This window comes from Lepidochelys olivacea, assembly GCF_965140295.1.
Source record: "Lepidochelys olivacea isolate rLepOli2 genome assembly, chromosome: 7".
NCBI lineage: Eukaryota > Metazoa > Chordata > Testudines > Cheloniidae > Lepidochelys > Lepidochelys olivacea.
In genome coordinates this window covers 67082006-67103250 of record NC_140417.1, presented here as the reverse complement: position 1 = coordinate 67103250, position 21245 = coordinate 67082006, and the positions used below count along the sequence as shown (strand labels likewise).

The 21245-nt window shown below is 39.1% G+C and overlaps 1 protein-coding gene across 15 annotated transcripts in view; it reads right to left on the bottom strand.

Moving 5' to 3' along the window:
* Positions 1-21245, bottom strand: part of ZMIZ1 (zinc finger MIZ-type containing 1) — a 470647-nt gene that overhangs the window by 103451 nt on the left and 345951 nt on the right. Inside the window, exon 1 of one of the 15 annotated variants that reach the window (XM_084633914.1) lies at positions 15334-15464. The exons of 12 other annotated variants lie outside the window; for them this stretch is intronic. Coding sequence is in view for 1 of the 3 variants with exons in the window: in XM_084633913.1 (XP_084490039.1) it covers positions 15199-15229 (31 nt within the window). In the remaining 2 variants the exon portion in view is untranslated. Of the gene's footprint in view, positions 1-14733; positions 14910-15198; positions 15266-15333; positions 15465-21245 lie in introns of those variants that run through there. 2 more of the 15 variants (XM_084633913.1, XM_084633915.1) reach the window with 2 other exon arrangements.

The following is a 21245-nucleotide window of genomic DNA, read 5'->3' as shown; positions in this document are numbered from 1 at the left end:
CTGTAATGTTATACGAGAATAATGGAGATGGGGACTGGGTGGCTTGGGAACTGGAAAGGAGAGCTATTCACCTCGACGACACCTATTTGAAAACATTCTACTTTGGTAGTGACTTCAAGCTGTCACCAGCTGCTTACTGGCTTGTGTGCAAGGATCCAGTAGACTCAGTCTATTTCTAGGTGCGAACAACAAGGTGGGAGTAGTTTTTATGGGCAGTATCAGCAGTGAAGCAAGGACTGAACTAGCTAAGAGTAGATTACCCTGTATCTGCAATTTATTCCCTTGACCTCAGGGCGAGGCACACTGGTGATGTAGTGTGGGGAAATTTGCACTGCTACCGCTATACACTTGCACTGCAGATTAAGCAGATGACATCAGTTGCTGGAGCTGTCAGTTTGACACCTTCCATGAGCACAACATTGATTTTTAAAAAACATACAAAGCAAGACTGACATTCCATTCTAAGTCATGTCATCATGTGGTGTAAATTGACTGATAAATGCATGTGCTGGAGTGTGGTTATTGCTTACTTAAGGGGCTATGCTCCCATCGAAAAACCTGCAGAACGTCCATTACTGCTAATGGGAGCTCTACAGGTGCAGTGAAGGGAGAAGCGTAGGGAATCAAAAAAATACTAGTGAAACTGAACCAAGGAGAGGAAAGCCTGTACAGTACTTTTTCTTCCATATGGAAAGGAAACTGGTTCTTACAAGCTTTTAAATAAGAATAGGGGAGGGGACCTTTAACCAGGTCAAACGTATATTCAAGTGGAGGTAAGAAACCACTTAAAGCTCTTATAGGATTCCCTTTGACAGCTCTGATTATTTTAAAGGCTTAATTCCATTACAGTATCTGGCAGCCTGAAAGGGCATATTTTACTAACTATAGGTCATACGGTCATGATAGATGTTGACAGAAAACATTAAAGGTTAAGTAGATGCACGACTATAAAACATTTCAAGCTGTACCATGCCAACCACATTAACTAGGAAACATGCAGCTACTTAAGAGAAAAAAAATCTATTCATCTTTTCCAGATTTAAGTTACACTGACTTCGAGAACAAACAGCATTTCCGTGAGGGTTTGCAATGGTTCATGATGTGTGCATAGTTCGTGTAATATGGGACATGCTTATACTTAAGTAAATACATTCTTCATTACATTTAGGTGTATGACAATACTCCACAAAGGACCGTATTTTTACAGTTCAATCTACCCATACTACACACACACACTTTAAAAGCTTATTTTATGTACATTTAGATGAGATAGGATGTGGAGCTTTCAAGTGGTGCCATAACCCTGTAGGCAAGGTGAAACAATGGTACCCAAAATGAATGAGGCACTTTTTTGCACAGTTTCAGAAACATGGCAACATCACTAGGACTACAGTGCTTACTGTTTAAGTTATGTCAACACCTTAATATGGTGTTTATTGGTCTAAGCTACCAAACAACAATGTATTAAAAGATTTTTGTTGGTTTTGCATGGAAAAATACTTTCCCCCCAGAAATGATTAAACTATTTAGCATGTGGCAAAAAGGATATCAGCATTTTGCAATATACTAACATGAGATGCTTTCACATTGTATACTCTTAATTATCAAAATATCTCACAAGTGATTACAACAGTATTCTGTATTTTTAATTGAAATTTTCTGACCAGATCAGTCTCACACTGAAGGTTGTGTACCAGAAGCAGTAGATTGTATGCCCACAGTTTGTACTGCATACTGGGTAGATATAAATGTACGTGAATTCCTAATGTAATGCTTCTCCATTTGTAAGCTTTTGTACGTACAATGTAGCATCTAGTCTGCCTATGCATGCAGTACTAGCCTTTGAAATGTTATAGAAACTAGCTTTTTAATTCAGTGACACTTATGCACAGGTCAATATTATGTTAGAGGTGACAATATACAGCTTCATATTGGGTTTCAAAGAGCTTACTAAACAAATATTCTATTTTGATACTAACCTCTGGATCTAATTTATATCTAATTTAGCACAAGTCTGTATATATGTACAAAATGAAAAGTGGTGGTGGTGGGCATGGTAATGCTAACAATATACTTCAGGAATTTTACTTCTACAGGAAAGTTACTGCATATGAAGACATGGAGGATACAAGCCCCTCAAAGCTTACATCAAGGAGAAAAAGACTCTCCACAAACTTTGAAAAATGTGTTATTTGTCAAGAAATTCAAAAGAATGCAGAAACTGTCAAAAGCCACCAGTGCCGGAGAGAATTCTGTGATGGTGGCAGCAGAAACCAGGAGAGATTAATTGTACTGGCTGAGTTTTCTAATTTAAATGATGTGTCACCAATATTCTATTGCAGGGGCTGCTTTCAGAAATACACAAGCAAGTCGGATTTGGCACATGTCAGAACTGTATTGAACCAAGGAAAGAAAACAGAAATCAAAAATCTAATCAGAGAGCATCATGTTGACCTGCTTTTATAGCCACCAGAACAAGCACATCCTCCAGCGATTAGTCCTGTTGTATTGTTTGCCTGAGAAACACACACAAAACAGACAAGAACCTTCATAAAACAGAAAGATTTGAAAGAGCAACCAATCTAAAGGAGGCAGCTCTTCAGAGAAAAGATGACATGCTGCGCAGAATACCTGTGGAAGACTTGATTGCTAAGAATGTAGTTTATCACTCACCGTGCCTTTCTTCCTACTTAAGTTAAATGAATCTAAGCAAAACCACTGCAACAATACAGTCACCTTATTCATTTTATCAGCTGATTGAAGACCTAAACAATGATCTTATATACAAGAGGCTCTTCTCCTGTCCTAGCTGCTACCAAGATATAAAGCCCTACTTCCCTCAGATGTAGAAACTGCAAACTATTCCAGTAGCAAGTTACAGGCAAGATCAGAAAAACATGGTTTTGCAATTTTGTTCCGTGCACAACAACATTAGCTGCTATCCAAGCTGCTAGTAATCTGAAGCAAGAACTTAAATCATCCAAATGTTTATGGATGTTTTTCTGGCGAGTGAGCCTGATAAACAGCTTTCAAGTAAACAAGTGGTTTTGTACAATGTTGCTTCAATCCTTTGGTCTGAAATAGCCAAAATGAAAGCCTCAGAACATTATCCAAAGCCAGGTGACTGTAGTTTACAGAGGTCAGCTACTTTTGTGCCAGAGTTTCTCCTTTGGTTGATATACAAAGAGGCATCTAATTCAGCCAGCAATGTGTATCATCCTTCCAAAGACATTCAAAGAAGGTCCTTTCAGCTGCGGAGTATGTAGTACACCGGACCCTCGCTAAAATGCGGGATTAGGGATCCATGCATGGTACCGCGTTAACGCGGGGACCGAGTTAAAATGAACTGTAATTAAGGTAATTAAATTAGGGATCCATGGCCACTACCATGTTATATGCGAATTCGTGCTATATAGACGTGCGTTCTAGCGAGGGTCCAGTGTATGTAACAGTTGCAAAATTATCACACCACTGCACATAACCCTTAGTGCACAGCTACACCATGAGTTTGGGTCTTGCAATGTAATTGACATAGAAGAAAGAAGCTGGCCCTTGTCAGATTGACCCTCACAAGCCATGTTCTGTGTGAATATGCAAAAGTTTTGAGGGAAAGAAGTGACCTAACAAGAAGTAGTGAACTCAAGTCCAAGAGTATTACTGAAAACAGCAGACCTTGGTGAAGAAGAAATGGGAGATTTGTGGTAGGTGCACTTGATTCTGGTGATTAATGTAGCTTCTTCAGGCCCAGTCAAGAAACCTGGCAGCAAAACGTTTTCTGACATGGCCAAGAGGATCAAATTTAAATCTAGCAAGGAAGGGACAATCACAGCAGCCAACAGTCCAGAAAATTGTTTTTCGCAGAGTCCTGTCCTTAACAAGATGCAAAGATGATGTTTCAGTGGCAACTGTTCTTATTCATCCAATCAAACCTGTGTTAGGATGCAACAGTGAGAAAAACAGACAAAGCTGAATTAGGGCATCAAGCTGGAAGTTCAAGCTAAACGAGTCCTTGAGCTAATGATACGTACAAGAAACTAGAGTGTACATCAGAGATGCCATGGCTGTCATACAAATGATGGCTGGACACAAATTCCACACATTTGATGAATTGGCTGCTGAGTACTTGAGGCAAGGTACTAAAAGGATTTGACAAAGCTAATTCTGTAATTAACTCTTTGAAAGATATGACAACAGTAACTCTGTGAAAACTTCAGAAAGACAGCGCTGGACAAGATCTAAGATTGGATTCAAGAAATACCAGGTGATAAGTGGACACCCTGGAAAAAATTTCTGTATGTGGCATCTAACAAACAATCACTTGTAAAATTCCTCTGTGAATATATGGTTCAAAATGCACCCAAGTGTGTAGGAGTACACCCAACACAAACAATCCTTCTTGCTGGAGGTTTTTCCAATAGTGAAGTAGTAAAGTCCATCACCAATGGGGTGTTGAAGAAACCCAAGTCTTTTACAGTATTCTAGAGGAAGCAGAAACAGGATGCTTTTGCATACCGTATGTGCCCATATGACTTTTCTGTCTCTTGGTGTCCGAGGAACCATATTAATTAGGTCACCAGATACAGATGTTTTGGTTCTTGCTGTTCGCTACTTTCCAAAAACGGAACACACAGATAACATGTGGATTGAAACAGGCACCATTACCAGCACCAGTGACAAGCATTGCTTCATACGCAGACCTGCAATCTGTGATCCACTCACTCCTGGCTTCTGCAACATACTTTCTGCCATACATGCATTAACAGGACGTGACTCTGCATTATCCCTGTTTGGTACTGGGAAAAAAATCTGTGTTTAATATTATCAGAACAAAGGGAGCTTACTACTTCAGCGATCCTGCCAAATTAGGAGAGAGTGACGGACAAGCCGCAATTTCTGCAGCAAGGATGTTGGGAGCAGTGCTGTATGACCACAGAGAGAAAGAAAAGGAGACCCACAGACACCTGAATTGTTTCTGCCTCAACCTAGCCATCAAAAAGGACAAGTCACTAGCCAAACTCCCACCATGTGAGGACAGTTTTGAAAAACATGTCAAAAGAGGATCTTGGCAATCAAAAAGTTAGATGTCTTCACACGTACCAAAACCAGATATTGGATTGCAACATACATGGAAAAATGTGGATGATGAACTGCTTCCTGTATTCTTCAAGGGCCCAATGGCATCTGAGCTTCTACAAGACCTCATTTGTGCCTGTACCAGTAGGAATCGCTGCAGAATCAACTGTGTCTGTAGTCAGAACAATCTCCCCTGCATCAAACTGTGTATATACTGAAGACAGTGGTAACCCACACACTCTCAACAGAGATCACAATGATGAATAAGATGATAATGTTGACTAGAAATGTCACCAGTACTATTACATTTCACGGATACCTGGATAAATTTATTATTAGATTTTGATTTACCCTTTAGATTGCTGTTAGGGGTGATCTGAGGTCACAGAGGAATCCAATTTTATGTTTTGAAATAATACATAGAGATATTAAACTAACAGAAACAAATGTAAATATTTCAAAGTGGTCATTTTAACATGTTGTTAGTGTCATTGTTTATTCCCATTTCTATGGTAAAGGCACCATTTGACAGCTCTATATCACACTTCATTTTGAAGTAGACATAATAAGCTTTCAAATGCATGTAGACAAGGTACATTAAGTTAATCAAATCGGTGATGTCTGTTGCTTGACTAATTGAAGTCTGAACACCATTTTAAACTCACTGTGTACAAGTACAAGCTTACATTCACTTTGCACAAACCACTATCTGACACTTATTCAGTTGAATACACCAGTTTGCTTCAGTCTATTCTTGAGGATGGGCTTGTATAAGTAAATTAATAGGTTGATTAGAATAGAAGTGTTGAGCTCCCACAGCAGGGAGTTGCACGTTCTCAGAACTCTGAAAGACCAGCAATAATATACAACCAGCACATAACCAGTGAAGATACTTAGTTGCAATTGTCAGAAAACATGTATTGTCTCTATTGTTACAATACAATATCATTTTACCCTCGAAAGGTGAGGCTTAGAACAACACAGTGATAACCCAAAAAAGAAACCATGTTCATTTTTCTACTGAACGCACTACAGAACTATATGCGTGAGTAGCAAGGCAAAAGAACACTTTAACAGATTATAGAGCACACCTCACGCCTTTTGTACTTGCATAATAATAAATAATATAATAACACTTCACACTACTAACACAACATTGACTTATCGTCATTTTGGTTATTGTCTCTTGCAGGTCCTCAGATATGATGGAAATGGGCACCATCATAAGCTGATGAGATAGATAGAAAGAATAAATGAAGTTGAGCCCTTCTACTATCCATAAAACTAACATTTCAACATCCCAAATGGGTTCAAGGAAAAGAAAGCTCCTCAGATAGTCTGTGTCTATTGTTTCAGAAATATTGTAATGTACATGTAAGAGGCTTCAAGTGCAATATTTTCATCCATCTTTATTTATGATCATATTAACAAACAATTACTTCAGTTTTTAAAAAAGGTCCTCTTCTGATTGACACCTGTCTGGATAATAATTTGCCTCCATGATAAACAATTACATTAAAAGCTGTTCAAATGTGAGGAGTGTGGGTGAGATGGGGAGGTACTACCCCCACCTAACGTGCAAATAGCTTGTTAGTTTGTCAGCCAAAATAAACAGAATGGGCGTGCAATAGATTTAGTTAAATGCCTGAGGAATACATGTCAAATAAATCACTTAGTTAGCCCTATCTAGCATGCTAAATTATAGTCATTTAACAAGGAGGAGGATTTCTTTTGTTAAAGCTTTTTTCCTACTCAGAATCCATCAAATGTAACTTGTATCAGTTTGAAGTCCATATTAAATGGTAGGGGCAGTTGGTGTACAGAATGGGTCTTTTATGCTTTCTTACAAACACTTAAAAAAAAATCTAGAGAGAATGGTGTCTTTATGGGCTTTTTCAACAGTTAGCTCCTATTCTCCACCTAGTTCCTTAGCCCTGATTGGCAAGATTGTGGCTTCCCACTGTGGTTCTTGGGGGCAAAATGCAGGGTCTAAAATTATAGAAAAGGAGTGCATTAAACTTTATGAATGATCAAGATTTGGCACCATCGTGAGAGCCACAGTAAGTTCTCTATGTGGGAGGGGAAAGAAGAAAACCTAGCTCAGAGAAATGAAGGCAATATTCTAATCTGATTGTGAACTTTGAGGAGCTTGCAGGAGAGGGGCACGGATGGACAGCAGGATAGAAGCCTTCAGTGCTCTGCGGTACATTGCCTACCTGGTCTTTTTAGACCCTCACAATTCTATAGCTAAAAAAACTGCTGCAGAAATCAGCCCCTGGTCACTGCATTTCCCTGCTGTGCTAGTATCTTCTCTGCCCTCACTCTCCTTGTCGTTACTCTCCACCTACAGAGAATGTTTTCCTCCAAGCCCACAAACTCATGTTCTGCCTTTTCTCCCTGCTAGCCCCTATATATTATGCATCTTTGCAGCACCTGTGATAGGTTCTTACTGTCTGAGGCAGAATCAATAGAAGATCGGCATATGGAGTGAATGAAGAATTGGGACCAATGTAAATGCATTTCATGTGGTTGTAGTGTCCAGAGACTCTTTGGCTCCGAGCTACAGTACATGGAATTGATGGGCTGAATTAAGAATACAATGGCAGTTTTAACTATAAATATCTTGGTTTTAGTGGATTTAAAGTTAGCTTCAGTATAATTTTCCAGTTTTCTTATATTTAATTTCAGCTGATAGAGCTCTACAAATAAAACATTCAGGAGCCACTAGCTAGGCAATGTTCCATGGTTATCTTGCTGATTCTGAGCCATTGCCTCCTGCCCAAATTATGGCCACAATATAACATAAAAGACATGCCTCTAAACACTGTATGATCACTAATGCTTAAGATGCAGTTGGTTATGGATATTGGGAAGCCTGTTAATGAGAAGTCTAATGAAGGTCAAAAAACATTTGCTAGTCAATGTAAGAAATGTTGCCTCAGGAAATAAAAAAAACATACATCACAGCACATGCTGAAAGCAAAGAAAGCTGCTCTGGAAGTTCAAAATTACAATTATTATTATTTTCACTCTGAATTAGACTGGAAATTAACAGTAATTACACCCCCCCCGCAAACTATTTTATTGGACCTTTTATGCTAAAACATTGCACAGAACTATAGGTAAGTAAATTAATGCACCAGGAAAAATCTAATTGGGGGTTCAAAAGGAACATAGGTTGTCCCCTCACTTTAGAAGATAGGTTTATCCAGAAATAAAACAGAAGCACAACCATCTAAATCTCTTTTAAGGCTTGAAAGTGAATCTTGGAACCACAAACAAATTTTACTTGGCAAATCTCAAAGAACACATTGCAACACAGGATTAAGACGATCAGCAAGATCTGACGGACTAAGGCCATCTAATAGCTTAGAAATAAGGATCTCAGTTTTTAAGCAGAATGCAATGCACAGCCCAGTACATTCTTGACCGCCACATTTTGCTCTGTGGAGTCGATGTAAAGTCTTTGTAGGCAAATCAGCCATTAAGAAATTATAATGTTTCTTCCCTGAGGAGCAGAAACAAAACAGGGATAGCCAGCAGGAGATCTGACTGAAACAGAAAAGAGCATACTCTAGAAATGCTCCCTAAATGGTCAGAAGATATAGGCCAAATGTTTCTTCAAAGACAACCCTTCATTTCTGTACAGCTAAAAAAAGAATATGATTTCAAACAAAAGAAATATTATGTAGTAGTAACAAAAAAACAACGTGATGTTTAGGGCTACAAGCATTTCATTTTATTAGAGCTAAGACAGAAGGAGTTTTCCAATACCCAAGGCCAGATAGATATCTGACAGATAAGTGCACTGGAACCAACAATGATGTATTGATAAGAATAGACAAAAATCTAGGAATAAACCCAGATTACAGCTATAGTGCTTACTAAAGGTATAATCACATGGAGTAAAAGGCATGGCACACTGAACATAAAGAGAATCAGAGATCAAACTATTGACAGCAACAAAATGAGAATGTAGAGAAATATAAGAAGTAAACCAAGTTAACAGAACCTGGGAGACCTAAAAGTTGCTCAAGGCAGTCAAATCACATTCTGTGATCAATAGAATCAAATGCTGCTGACAGATCAAGCAGGATCAAGGCTACCTAAGCCACTGAAGTTTGCACGAACAAGTAAATCATGATGTACTTTACCAAAAGTATTGGTGTTATAGCTAGGAATGAAACCAGAGTGAAATTTCCCAAACAGTTTGACAGCTGCTAGATAAGACAGTGCAAGTAACTGCACCACAAACACACTTCCTAGAGATGTGGTCAAAGCACAGGTAATTCATTGGCAAAGTTTTCTCACAATGCAAATTTTTTGCTTCCTAGTGATGCCCAGTAAAGAGATAAGATAACTTCTGACACTTGCCTAAATTTATTATATCATTCAAACAAACAAGGGGCCAGACTCAGGATCTGACTTTAAGGTCAGAAGAGACTATCATGATCATCTGATCTAACCTGCTGCACATTGCACTCACCCACCCACTCCTGTTTAACAAGGCTAAATGAAGTCTGGAGGGGAAGTGGTGTGACAACCGGCCTCTAATAATATCAGTTTGATCTTTGAAAAAAAGAATGACAGCCACTAAAATATTAGTAGTGTGATTTTTACACTGAGCGCTGTCCTAACTCTGCTGCCATTGAATTCAATCAGAGCCAACTGAAGCCAAAGCTGAGTGCTGTTGAAAATCCCACCCGAGAATTTTAAAATGTCAAGTATTTGAAAAAGAAAAAGGACCTAGTTGATGTTAACACAATCTAAAAATAAACTACAGGAAGCTCACATTTGCCAAGGCTTGTATGTTTTTGTTCACTTCCTCAGTGGTGCCAAGATAAAATATAACACTCATAGATGGATGAGCTTCAAGCAAGAGGTTGAAAGATACTAGGAGTCGTAGCTAGAAGCCTTCAAATCTGGTTTGAGGAATTAGGTTTCAAGAAAAAAAGAACAGGTATCAAGGTTTGATTTCTCACAACATTTTTGGGATTTACACTTGGACTATAATAGACAAAAATTAGGGACATGAATGGGTGGCTGAACATTTTTTTTTGTACTTATAAACATAATTTATGCTTCGGTGACATAGGTGGTTTGGGCTAATTCTCAACAGAAGGAGTCTTATTGAAGTGGGTATCAGGATTAACAGTACTGTGGAGGAATTGTAAAATATCGGGAATGACCTATGTTAGTGAAATGCAGCATGATTACAGGTATGTGTCTCGGAAACATTCGATACTGATGAAGTAACTACTGTTTCAATGTATCCGATGAAGTGAGCTATAGCTCACGAAAGCTTATGCTCAAATAAATTTCTTAGTCTCTAAGGTGCCACAAGTACTCCTTTTCTTTTTACTGTTTCAACGTCATTCATTTTCATCCCTCTGTTCTCAGGATTACTTTGTCTTGATATTGAAGGAGAAATTCTTAAAGGAACTTCTAATTAAGAGTGAAAAGATGGTATCAGTGTTCTGGGCTTTGCTCTCTTCAGTGAGTCCTGAATGAATGATCCTAGTTGTGTGCCAGATGGGCTGCATTTCACATTGACGATGAACGACAGACACACTTCACCACGATTTAACAGCAATTACTGCATGATTTTATTGTGCATTTGTGTACCTCTTATCATTTTCGAACATTTACATTTCATAAGGGCTCAACCATCTTTTAATGTTATACTGATTTCCTGGCTGAAGGGCTTGTTCAGCCAAACACATTTGATTTTTGGCCAACTGTTTGCAAGCTTTTATTTATCCTGACAGGCCTTGATTGCTCTGCCCAAAGCCGTTCTTGGGGTCTGTCCCAAAGTGACCCACAGATGCCATTTTGATTGGGGTATGTCTGTGGGATGACAAGGGCAGATGTGGGCAGTTAATTCTCATTCATCTCCAGTACCTGTCACCCAAGAGACAACTTGGCACAACCATATTCACTTGAATTATCTATTTATCTCTGGGAACTCAGGATGCTTATTCCAAGGAGAACTCCCTGGCTTTAGCTACAGGTGTTTTACATTTTTGGTTCCACTAGAGGTAGAGAAGGCTTTCTAATTGTCTCTGTCCCACACACTTTTGCACACACTAATCATGAGGAGCTTTTTGATCACAGTACTGTTGTAATAGAATAGAAGGGCCTTATTTAGAGTAGCGGAGGGGGAAGATCAACTCATCTGTGCCCTGTCTCCTATTCCGATCTCTATCTAGGGTACTTATTAGGTGGGGAGTAACGCTGCCATAGTGCTAGAAAAACTAAGCGATGGATTAGTGTTGTGTAGCAGTATTTCTTAGGCACTGATGAGAAAAGATGTGCTCACTTTTACTAATTTCACCTCCTCTCCTTGTCTGTGTAAACTGACTTTCTGTGTCACTTTCCAAACCCTGCTACAAACTGGAGTGGGAAACTCTGCCATCCAAAGGGGGGAGGGGAGAGCAGTGAAAAAGACTGGGGTAGCTATGTTTACAGCACTCCAACCCTATGCTGAGATGAGGCTTGTTTCTTCCAGCCTGTCTGAAAACTGCAATGGGCCATCCCTGCAGCCCAGCTTGTTGCAGGTTGTTTCATGGATGTCTTCTGTAATGACTTCCTGTATGTTTTCTGCATAAGACACCTAGGAGTTACCCCATTTATAGGGGCAGCAGCAGAGGAAGAAATTACACTGTCAGACTCTTTTTACAGACTTTAACAGATATCTCTGGAATGCCGATTTGTGTCAATAACTTTGCAAATTGTAAAAATTTATTTTGTTTGCTGATATTCCTAAAGCAATAAAAGGTGAACAGGAAAAGTAAACTTGCCTCCTGTCTTAACACAGAATTCGATCTTTTCTTTTGAGGGAAAGAGTATGAAATCCCATGGGGTGAAACTTGCCTGCTGGTTGAACTCATATAGGATTTCTTTTTGTTCAGTAACATCCTTTTGCTGGTCACCTGGCTATGAGAAAGCATGATCTACAGTAAGACACCCTTGAGATGCAAAAGCCTCAGTGGCAACTAACACACAGACTTACGTGCTATCAGTTCAGCTTGTAACATACAGAGCAGCAATAAATAGCTTATACGCAGATTCTTATCCCTGGTTAAACATCTTGGGTAGGCCACAGCAACTCTTAACCTAATTGTTATGCTAACCTTTAGCACACAAGAAGCCTATGTTGCCAGATCTCTCTCTCTAAATTACCTCATTATAATTAAAACCACATAGCTACTACATCGACAAGCGACTTATTAACCCCCATCCCAAAATGTACTCCCCACATTATTGTCTCGCTGTTTCTTTGTATTCCTGTCTTTCCATAACCCTCTGTTGTCTCTTTTCCTATACTTAGATTGTAAGCTGTCTGGGGCAAGGACTGTCTTTCTGTTCTGTGTTTGAAGAGCACCTGCCCTGTTCCATGACTGGGGCTTCCCTAGGTGCTATGGTAATACAAATTTTATATGCGTGTCACTCAAGCACATTCAATGCAACATTTCTCTCAAGGCCATTCAAACAGAGATGTGGAAATTTTATGTTTGCACCCATTCTACTACAGAGCTATGCAAGATCAAAGACTTTAAGACTCAATTTTGGACCCCTCTTAGGTAAACATTTTCATTTCCTACCATAAAATTGTCCTTTACATATTCAGATTGTCACATGTTTCATAAAAAGATACGATCAATGCAGTTACATTTCCCCCAAGAACTTTCTCTGGTGGCTCCTTCAAAAGGGAACCTGCTTCTCCCTAAAATTAATTTTAAATGTTTGTAAGCAATTTTTCACCTCCATTTCAGGCCAAGCACTTTGCTCCAGAATGCTATTTTGATATACAAAATAAACCAAAAGAGAAATCAAAAAATTGCAGAGCAGTGTGGCACGAGGTAGGAAGAGAATGTATGTTTTTGGTCATTTAAAATGCAGCATCTACGTCTATCTATTATAAAACCAAGACAAAGTCAACCGACAAGTGATTTCTGTGATAGAACCCATTCACATCTACAACAAGATCCACAGCAACAGATGCTTAAACAGATCTGATTAATAAAATTGTAATAAAGCTCTAGGCAAAAAAAGAAAAAAAGAAAAAGACTGGGTAACTATGAATAATTTCTTTGAACTTTATTTTTAGTTTAAGAACTACCACTTTTCAAATGGCATATTGCTCCTACGGATGAAGTTTGTCATCTTGGCCCAATTAACTGCCTAACCTAACCTGATCAAGATATCACTTCTTAAAATAAACCTGGCTATTTCATTATCAGGCTAGTTCATAGTTTCATCCTGCACACAGAAGAGAATATATTTCTACTTATTCGGCTTCAAAAATTAAATCCATAGGTTTTCGTAGCAATCTCCCTTTCTACAGTTGTGTCATCCTGGCATAGGGCAACATGTAAGTGGTTGACAAGAATCACTATAATTGCTCAGTTCAAGCCACTCTGGACTGAAGGCCTGATTCAAAGCCTGTTGAAGCCAATGGATTTTGGATCAGGCCCTAAATGGAAACAGTTCTACTGCGTGTCTGACCCTGGATGACTGAAATCAATAGGTGCTTTGTTGCTAACTTCACTGGACACAGGATCAGGCTCAAACTACACAAGACAAAACCGGATTCCACAGGATCAGGAGAGTTGTTACATACTGTACTACTCTCCCACCAGTAAATAGCTGGAAGCATGCCATTCTTTACACCCATGTCGTTGATGTTTATTAGATGCACAGTTCTGAGTTCCGAATTTATACACTGCTTCATCTCAGAGATCTTCATCTCTGCATGACTAATTTCTGTCCAGATTTAACTGAGACTGGTTTATTTCTCTGTAAAACTATCACTTGCTCTGCTCCATGTAATTAAGAACATCACCAACGGACTATTTAGCAGGACTTCAAATGCTTCAGTGTCACTAGTTTTAATTTCCAAACTTTTGAAATACTCTTTCAAATGTATCAGTGGTGTCCTGTATTTTTTTTAAATAAAGCTAAATATCACAATTACTATTGAAGACTGCATTCCACATGGGAGGAAAGAATACCTGTCAACTTTAGAACCTGAGATTACTATTGACACCACCATGTCTGTGCCAGTTTCCTTGAAACCACTTGCCAGGATGCATGTTAGTTGTAAGTTACATACAGCAAGGTCTTTATGAAAGCAGCGTAAATGAAATGGTGACAACACTTATAGTATTTGCTGTTTCCAGAATATCTTTTGGAATATACAACATTCTGACAGTAAAGACAGTTTAAGGAAATGCCATCAGTGCTTGATGCACATTCTGCTTTTATGGTTGCAGGTAAAAAGAAGCAAAAAAAATCTTGTAAGATGTCTGCTTACAAGTCAACATTTCACCCTCTAAAATAACAATGCCTAAGGATCAGTCAATCAAATTAACAAGATCTGAATATCCCCCAGCTTCCCAAATTCTCTTCAGGGGCAAGCACAAGGAACAGTAACTGTATGCAAATATGTCCCAGTTTCCTACTCAGGTCTGTCTTTCATCTCCTTATTCTGCCTTTTCCATCTGACAACACGCAGCATGGCTTTTCCCACAATGCTCTGTCTCTCTCTCTGTCACACATTCACCACACACACAGTCTCAGACAGACTGGAGCAAACACACGCACGCACGCTCACACACATCCATACACACTCCCTCCCCCCAAAAGAAACCAACTTACCCACAAGTTATATTTCATTCAAAAACTAGTCCTCCTCTGCTCCCCCTCCTCTGTTTTTTCTGCCTCTCTTCTGTTGCAGAAAAAGGCCACATATGTCTGAAAACACTTCTAGGCAGAAACCATCTAGTGCAGAACAAAGACAGCCAGGGTTGCCTTAATCTCAGCATAAGGCAGCCAGTAGCTATTTTCAAGCTTGTTCTCTCTCTCTCCCCCCTCTGAGGGCACCCTGCGCTGCTCTGTTTCTCCCTCTCTCTCTTCTCTTTGCCTGTCCAGCCACTGCACAACACACATCAATTATTCATTGCTTGTCTCCCGGTTTCCAGGCAAAACCAATCACAGATGGAGTCTTGCTAATGGGCTCATGCCGTACTTGCCAACAGGCTATTTGTGCTCAAGCTACAACCCTCCAGAGACAATAAAGAGAATCAGGTTAAGCTTTAAAACTTCACACATACACAAACAGACCTGAAACAGCGATGTGCATGTCAGCATCCATATGACATTGCTTAGGAGCATGTCTTCAGCGCCCAGGATGCAAGAAGGCTGCTTTAAATCTTCTGAAAGGGTTTTAAGAAAAATCAAACACTCAGAAAATCTCACCTCAGCTGCATGTTACTGATATGGCTGGTTTTCTTTTCTGTGTCTAGTGATCCATCTCTCCCATTACACACCTCTCTCTCATCCATATACACATCCCCTTCTCTCTCTCTCTCTCACACACACACACCACACACACACACAAGCAATCACAGCCACTTTGCCCAGAAGGGAGAGAGAGAAAGGAGGAGGGGAGGGGGAAAAAACCCAGGCAGCTCACATTTCAAACTTGCAAGGAGGGGTGGTACTTAGAGCACTAGGACAAAGCCTCTTTATTTGGCATCCAGCCAAAATACTAAAATAAAATCCCTTGATCAATTAATTTGAAGCAACTCTAGTTCGAGTGTGTATAACAAATCATTAAGGGTGCAAAGGCTGAAAAGCCTTCAGAATTGGAAAAATTACTACACTTGTTTCCCCTCCTCCCCTGCTCAGAATGCTGTTGACTAAATTCATCAAACTAGTCATGCTAATTAGCGCCAAGAGAAGCCTCTGCATTTAGGCAGTGCTGGTGGCTTCCTATGTGAAGAGGAATCAGTCCACTGGAGGCAGAGTGGGAGGAAGTGAATGGACAAGTTTTCTAGTTGGATGAATGTTAAATATGCATCAGGGGCATGACTGATCTGAGTTACTTGTTGAAACACAGGAAGGTTGGTTAGTGCCATTTGATCAGCACCTATATCAGAATTTCTTTTTGGGGTGTGTGTGGGGTGGGTTGTGAGGAATGAAGGAAGGACTGTGTTACTTGAGACTTCATTTTTATTTAGCCTTGATAATCCAAGATACTGCAATAATACTGAGCATTTATGTATCATTTAAATATACAAAGCAACATCCAAGTATTTAGCCCTGCCAAATGGATAGGAAATATTATCTGTAATTTACAGATGGGGAAAATGAGGCACAGAGCAATGAAGACTGAGCTTTCAAAGGAGCCTAAGGGAATTCAATGCAAATTCCATGGCCTGCTTTGAAAATCTCACTCAAATGATTTCCTCAAGACCACAGAGAATGGCAGGATTAGAACTCAGTTCGAGCCCCCTCAACTCCCTACCTGTGGCTCATTCTTCTTACTAACTCCAATAATTTTCCATGTAACATACTAAAACCGTTTAAGTTTAAAATTAGACTCGTGCGCATTTTAAGTCAGTTCAACACTTCAAAGTACTCTTTACAGAGAAAGAAAGATATTTCAATAAGCTCTTCTGGGTAAAGGCTTTCTGTACGGAGTTGACAATATAAAAGATAAGAAAGAAACGTACAGGAAGTGTATGTGACTTTTTTTCCCCTCCTCTGAGGGAAAACTGGCAGTTTAAGTTGTGGCTGACCAAGAATCAGCCTTTTCCTGACATCGCATCCTGTGGTAAATAGCCGCTTCCTTCCCAGGCACAACCTTCACAAATGTACCTCCACTTCTTAAAGGGGCACTGGGACATTTTAGCATAGAGCTCACTGAGTTAATATGCTGCCGCTTCCATGCCAAAAAAAAGAAAATGGACTATAAATTAAAAAAAAAAAAATACTAGCAGATCCACCTAGATTCCTTTTTGTTAAAGAACCGAAAAAGGCTCTTCATTTGTTTCCAGTATTCACAATTACTCACCAAACCATGTTTTAAATAAATAAACAAATAAATTAAAAGTGTCTACAACATGATTGATAAGGTCAGCAAACTACCAGAGATACCAACATGTGGTTCTGCTCTGAAAAGTGATTTCATAAAAATGACATTGTTAGGTTCAGTGTTTTTTTTTTTTTTCCTGTGAATCCAGATCACACAAGTAAAAATACATTTTATTTTCACTAACTTCCATCCCTGAAAATACAGCTTCAGGTCAGACAGTCAAACTGGGTTCTCTCTTCCTCTCATAGTTCTGGCAGTGTAAAAAGGTGCTTGCTGCAAGTCAAATTCTCCTCTCAATTACACCTCCGCAAACCCCAGAGCTGCACAAGTTCAACTAACAACAGAATTTAAAAACAATATGGTTTACACAGGTGTCACAAAGGGCAAATTTGGCCTATATAAGCATTAGTATTGATGCATGCATGAGATGGAAGGAATCCAGCTAGATACTCACAGCCCAGAGAGAGAGTCTGCAGGACTGATAGAAAAAACAAACAAACCTCAAAACAAAAAACATTTTAATTTGCAAACTGATCAAATCTGAGATGGAGGCAATGAGAGAAACACACAGAATCTCATGAAACTGTTTTTATCACTTTTCAGAATAGAACTGCACTTTAAGAAGATGTGAATTATATTGATTGGCAGGCAGAGAAAATGATAACACGCCTGAGTTTCAGATGACAATGTTATTTGGAACTGGCAAAACTATGAGGAATTTAGGATGATAATCCTGAACAAAGACCAAATTCCTTGCTGGTGTAACTCCACTGATTTCAGAGTCCGAAATTATGCCCGACGAAAAAATTAACCCAAATATTCACTTTATTTATGAATTTACATGTACAATTTAAATATGTAAATTTATATGTACATTATACATACGCAGAGTGCTGTGCTGGTTTCAGATTTTATTGCAATTACAAAACTTTCACATAGCTCTAATCCCAATGTTGTCATATTGCATAGTAAAAAAAAATAGGACTTTTTAAGATCATCTGGAGCAGCCTTTTCAAAATCAAGATTGACTGCTTCCCTGCATGAAAACCACACTGAAATCTGAGTTTTCAGAAGAAAATATATATAGATATAATTTCCACTTTAATATGTTTACACTTTTTTTAAACTTTCATTAAAAAAAGATAACTATTTTTTTTCTGCTATTATATTCGCTTTCCAGTGTCAGAGTGTAGGTTTCTCTTTAAACTGCCTGTCTTTTCAACGGAAGTGGTTTAGAGTAGACAAATCATTTATCTAAAAATTATGCACTTACTTCTCCTTTGACAAATCTTCAGCAGGTTTTAATCCCACCCTGACACTTGAAATACCACTTTCTGTGATGACTTTTGAGTCACAGTTGTCAGAGGAATCTGGCACTGTAGTCAAATGGATTAAATCATACTTCATAGCCTACCGTATTTTGGCAAAGAAATGGTTTATCATTTGTAGAAATTAATCATAAGAGTTTTTTCTGCAGGGCAAATTCCCAATCATTTTTAAGATTACTATGTTTAAGCCCCAATGACAGCAGTTTGTCAAATTACATCATAGGAAGGGTTGTCTCGTGCAGTGATAACTATTAACAAGACTCACTGAAGTCATTTACTACTGGGAGGAGTGTGTGTCTGTGCTGGGGAAGCCATTTTTAAAAACCGGTGTAGGAGAGCAAGCCCAGTGGCTGTGCTTTGTGATGCCATTTGGGAAAACACAGATTCTACTGCCAGGAAAACGCCTCACTCCTGTGACTAGAGAAGCCTAGTGTCTTTTGGACTCTCAGTGTCATTCAACCCTTGAGGGAAGAGCGATGAGTGCTTTATTTGCAACACCTCTAGCTGATTAAGGAGAGATGGTGATAGGCTCCCAAAGGAGTATTGCCCAGCACTTATATCTACCTTGAACTATAAACTCTTTAAGGCTGGGACTATCTATTTTTGCATACTGTGCAGTGCCAAGCACATTACTAATGCTAAATAAAACCTAAAAAAATAAACAATAATAATAACAATAATAAACAAACAACAATAAACATTTCTCAGCAAGCAGAAGAATGAAAATAAGTGGGCTGCAGTGTCATTACAGTGTCAGACACACACCATCAGTGGTGCCCAATGTATTGGGGTATCATGATAGCATGGTTTCATTATCATGGCAGGCCAGACACTAATGTGGAGGGGCAAAGCAGTTTAGAGACATGAAGTGCAGGGCGTGAAGGAACCACTTATGCTCTTTGTCAAGCAGCGACAATGTCAGTTATTCCCAATTCTGGAATAACATGACACTTTGTATAACTAAAGTATAACTGCCGACTTGGCAAGTTACCCATAATGAAAGAAATAGAGCACCTAAAATTATCCAAAGGCCCAATCTGGCAATCCTTATTCAACGGGAGTTTTAGTGGAGTAAAGTCTTTAACTGCAGGATCGCTCCCTTAGTACATTACTTCAAAGATTATTTATCTAATGCAGACAGAAATGCCATTGCTGTGTATACCTCTTAGCACTGATGCAATGGCTTTTAAAAACCCTTTAGAAGAATTACAATTACATGTTAAAAATACAGAGACTACATAGGTCAGTGGCCTTGTGGGTTTTTTTAAATGTCTCACAGTAGACTGCATCAGTAGAAGCTGTTATAAATCACAAGGCTGCATCCTCATCAGAAAGCAGCAATAGACTTAAAAAAGAAGATCCTTTAACTCAGCATCAAGTGCCTTTCATGCATAATCCACTTTTCCAAGATCAAACCAACTCAATCCAGAGAGGTATGAGAGGAAGCCCAGCATATTAAGCAAGGAAAACAAACTCTGTAAGGTGGTTTAGTCCTGTTCTTTTCTTTAAATCAAAGGTTGCTACACTACACATCTCACTATGCCTAAAAAACTACAGTCCATACCCCTAGAGTCCCCATCTCTGCCAGGTGTCTCCGAGAGCAAGGCAGAAAAGTTCCAGAATGTAATGTAGCATCTTGATTCACACAGGCTCCCTCTTTTCACCACAGCTACCCTGTGCTAACTTGCATGGACTCTAAAATTTTAATATTCTGAGGTACCAAAGAATACTGGAAATACTGAAAACACTACCCTTTGGACAAGCACACCCTATATCTGTTCAAGTGGACTTGACCTCTTCATATTTTCTTTGACAACCTCAGGTGCCATTTTTAATGTTTAAGACCTTGGACATTTTTATGTTCTTGTACAACCCCATTATGAAAGAACCTTCTCTCCGCCAACCCTACAGAGGGGTCAGGATGGCCTGTGATTATGGAAGCTCAAAACTATTGTAATGAGGAAATATCTCCCCTTTATAATCACCATCATCTTCGGGAAGAGGAAGCCCACCTTACAACCCCTAGTCACTTATTAGTGTAGGATTTTGCTACCTTCTCATCTCTTTTTCTTTTTTATTAAATGTCTTTACCATACATAGACCCAAAAGAGCTATGACAATTACAACGAAATATAGAAAAGTACAGAAAGATAGGAAAAAAGCCAAATTCATCATGTTCATACATTTACATTTTATTCACTGCTATCCACTGTAAGAAAAAAGAGGGGAAAAGGTACCAAAGCAAAGAGAAAGGAGGACACAAGGGAAAGATCACACTCCCAACATAGCGTGGCAGACAGAAAACATACCCTGCAGAACCAGAAAATTGCTATACAATGACACCGTCAATCTAGAACTGTCTCCAGTGCTGTTCCCCATCAATAGAGCTCCCTGTACACATCGCTACCTATCAGACAACTCTAAAAAGACAGACTAAATATTCTCAAATCTGTGGAGTTTTTTCCTTCTTTTAGTCTTTCAAGAGCTACTTTTTCACTTAACTCACCAGGACAGTTTTCTACCATTAGAGGTGTAGGTGACTTCCAGCATGATAAGATTAGACGTCATACCGTTAAGAATAATGAGGCTCACAGGAACCAGCATTTTTGTGAATTCATCATGTGGAAGATTTAAGGTTGGGGAGTCCCAATATAAACATTTCTGGTGGCAGTAAAAGAGAAGCTCCTACTAGTTATTAAATTCTTACATGTCCCTACTCACCAATGCTCCTAATTTGAAGACAGTCCCATACAAACTACCATATAGGTGGAAGCCAGGAATGTACATCTCCAACAGTCATTTGCATGTCTAATGCCTCCTTTGGACACAGCAGTTGGAGTCCATTGCATGCAAAGCACTTCTGGTGAATTAGACAGAGACAGAGATTCATTGAGGCCTTTTTGTACCAAGTCCAATTTTGTTACACTGTTGCGTGATCAAGGGGATTCCCAAAACCAGGCACC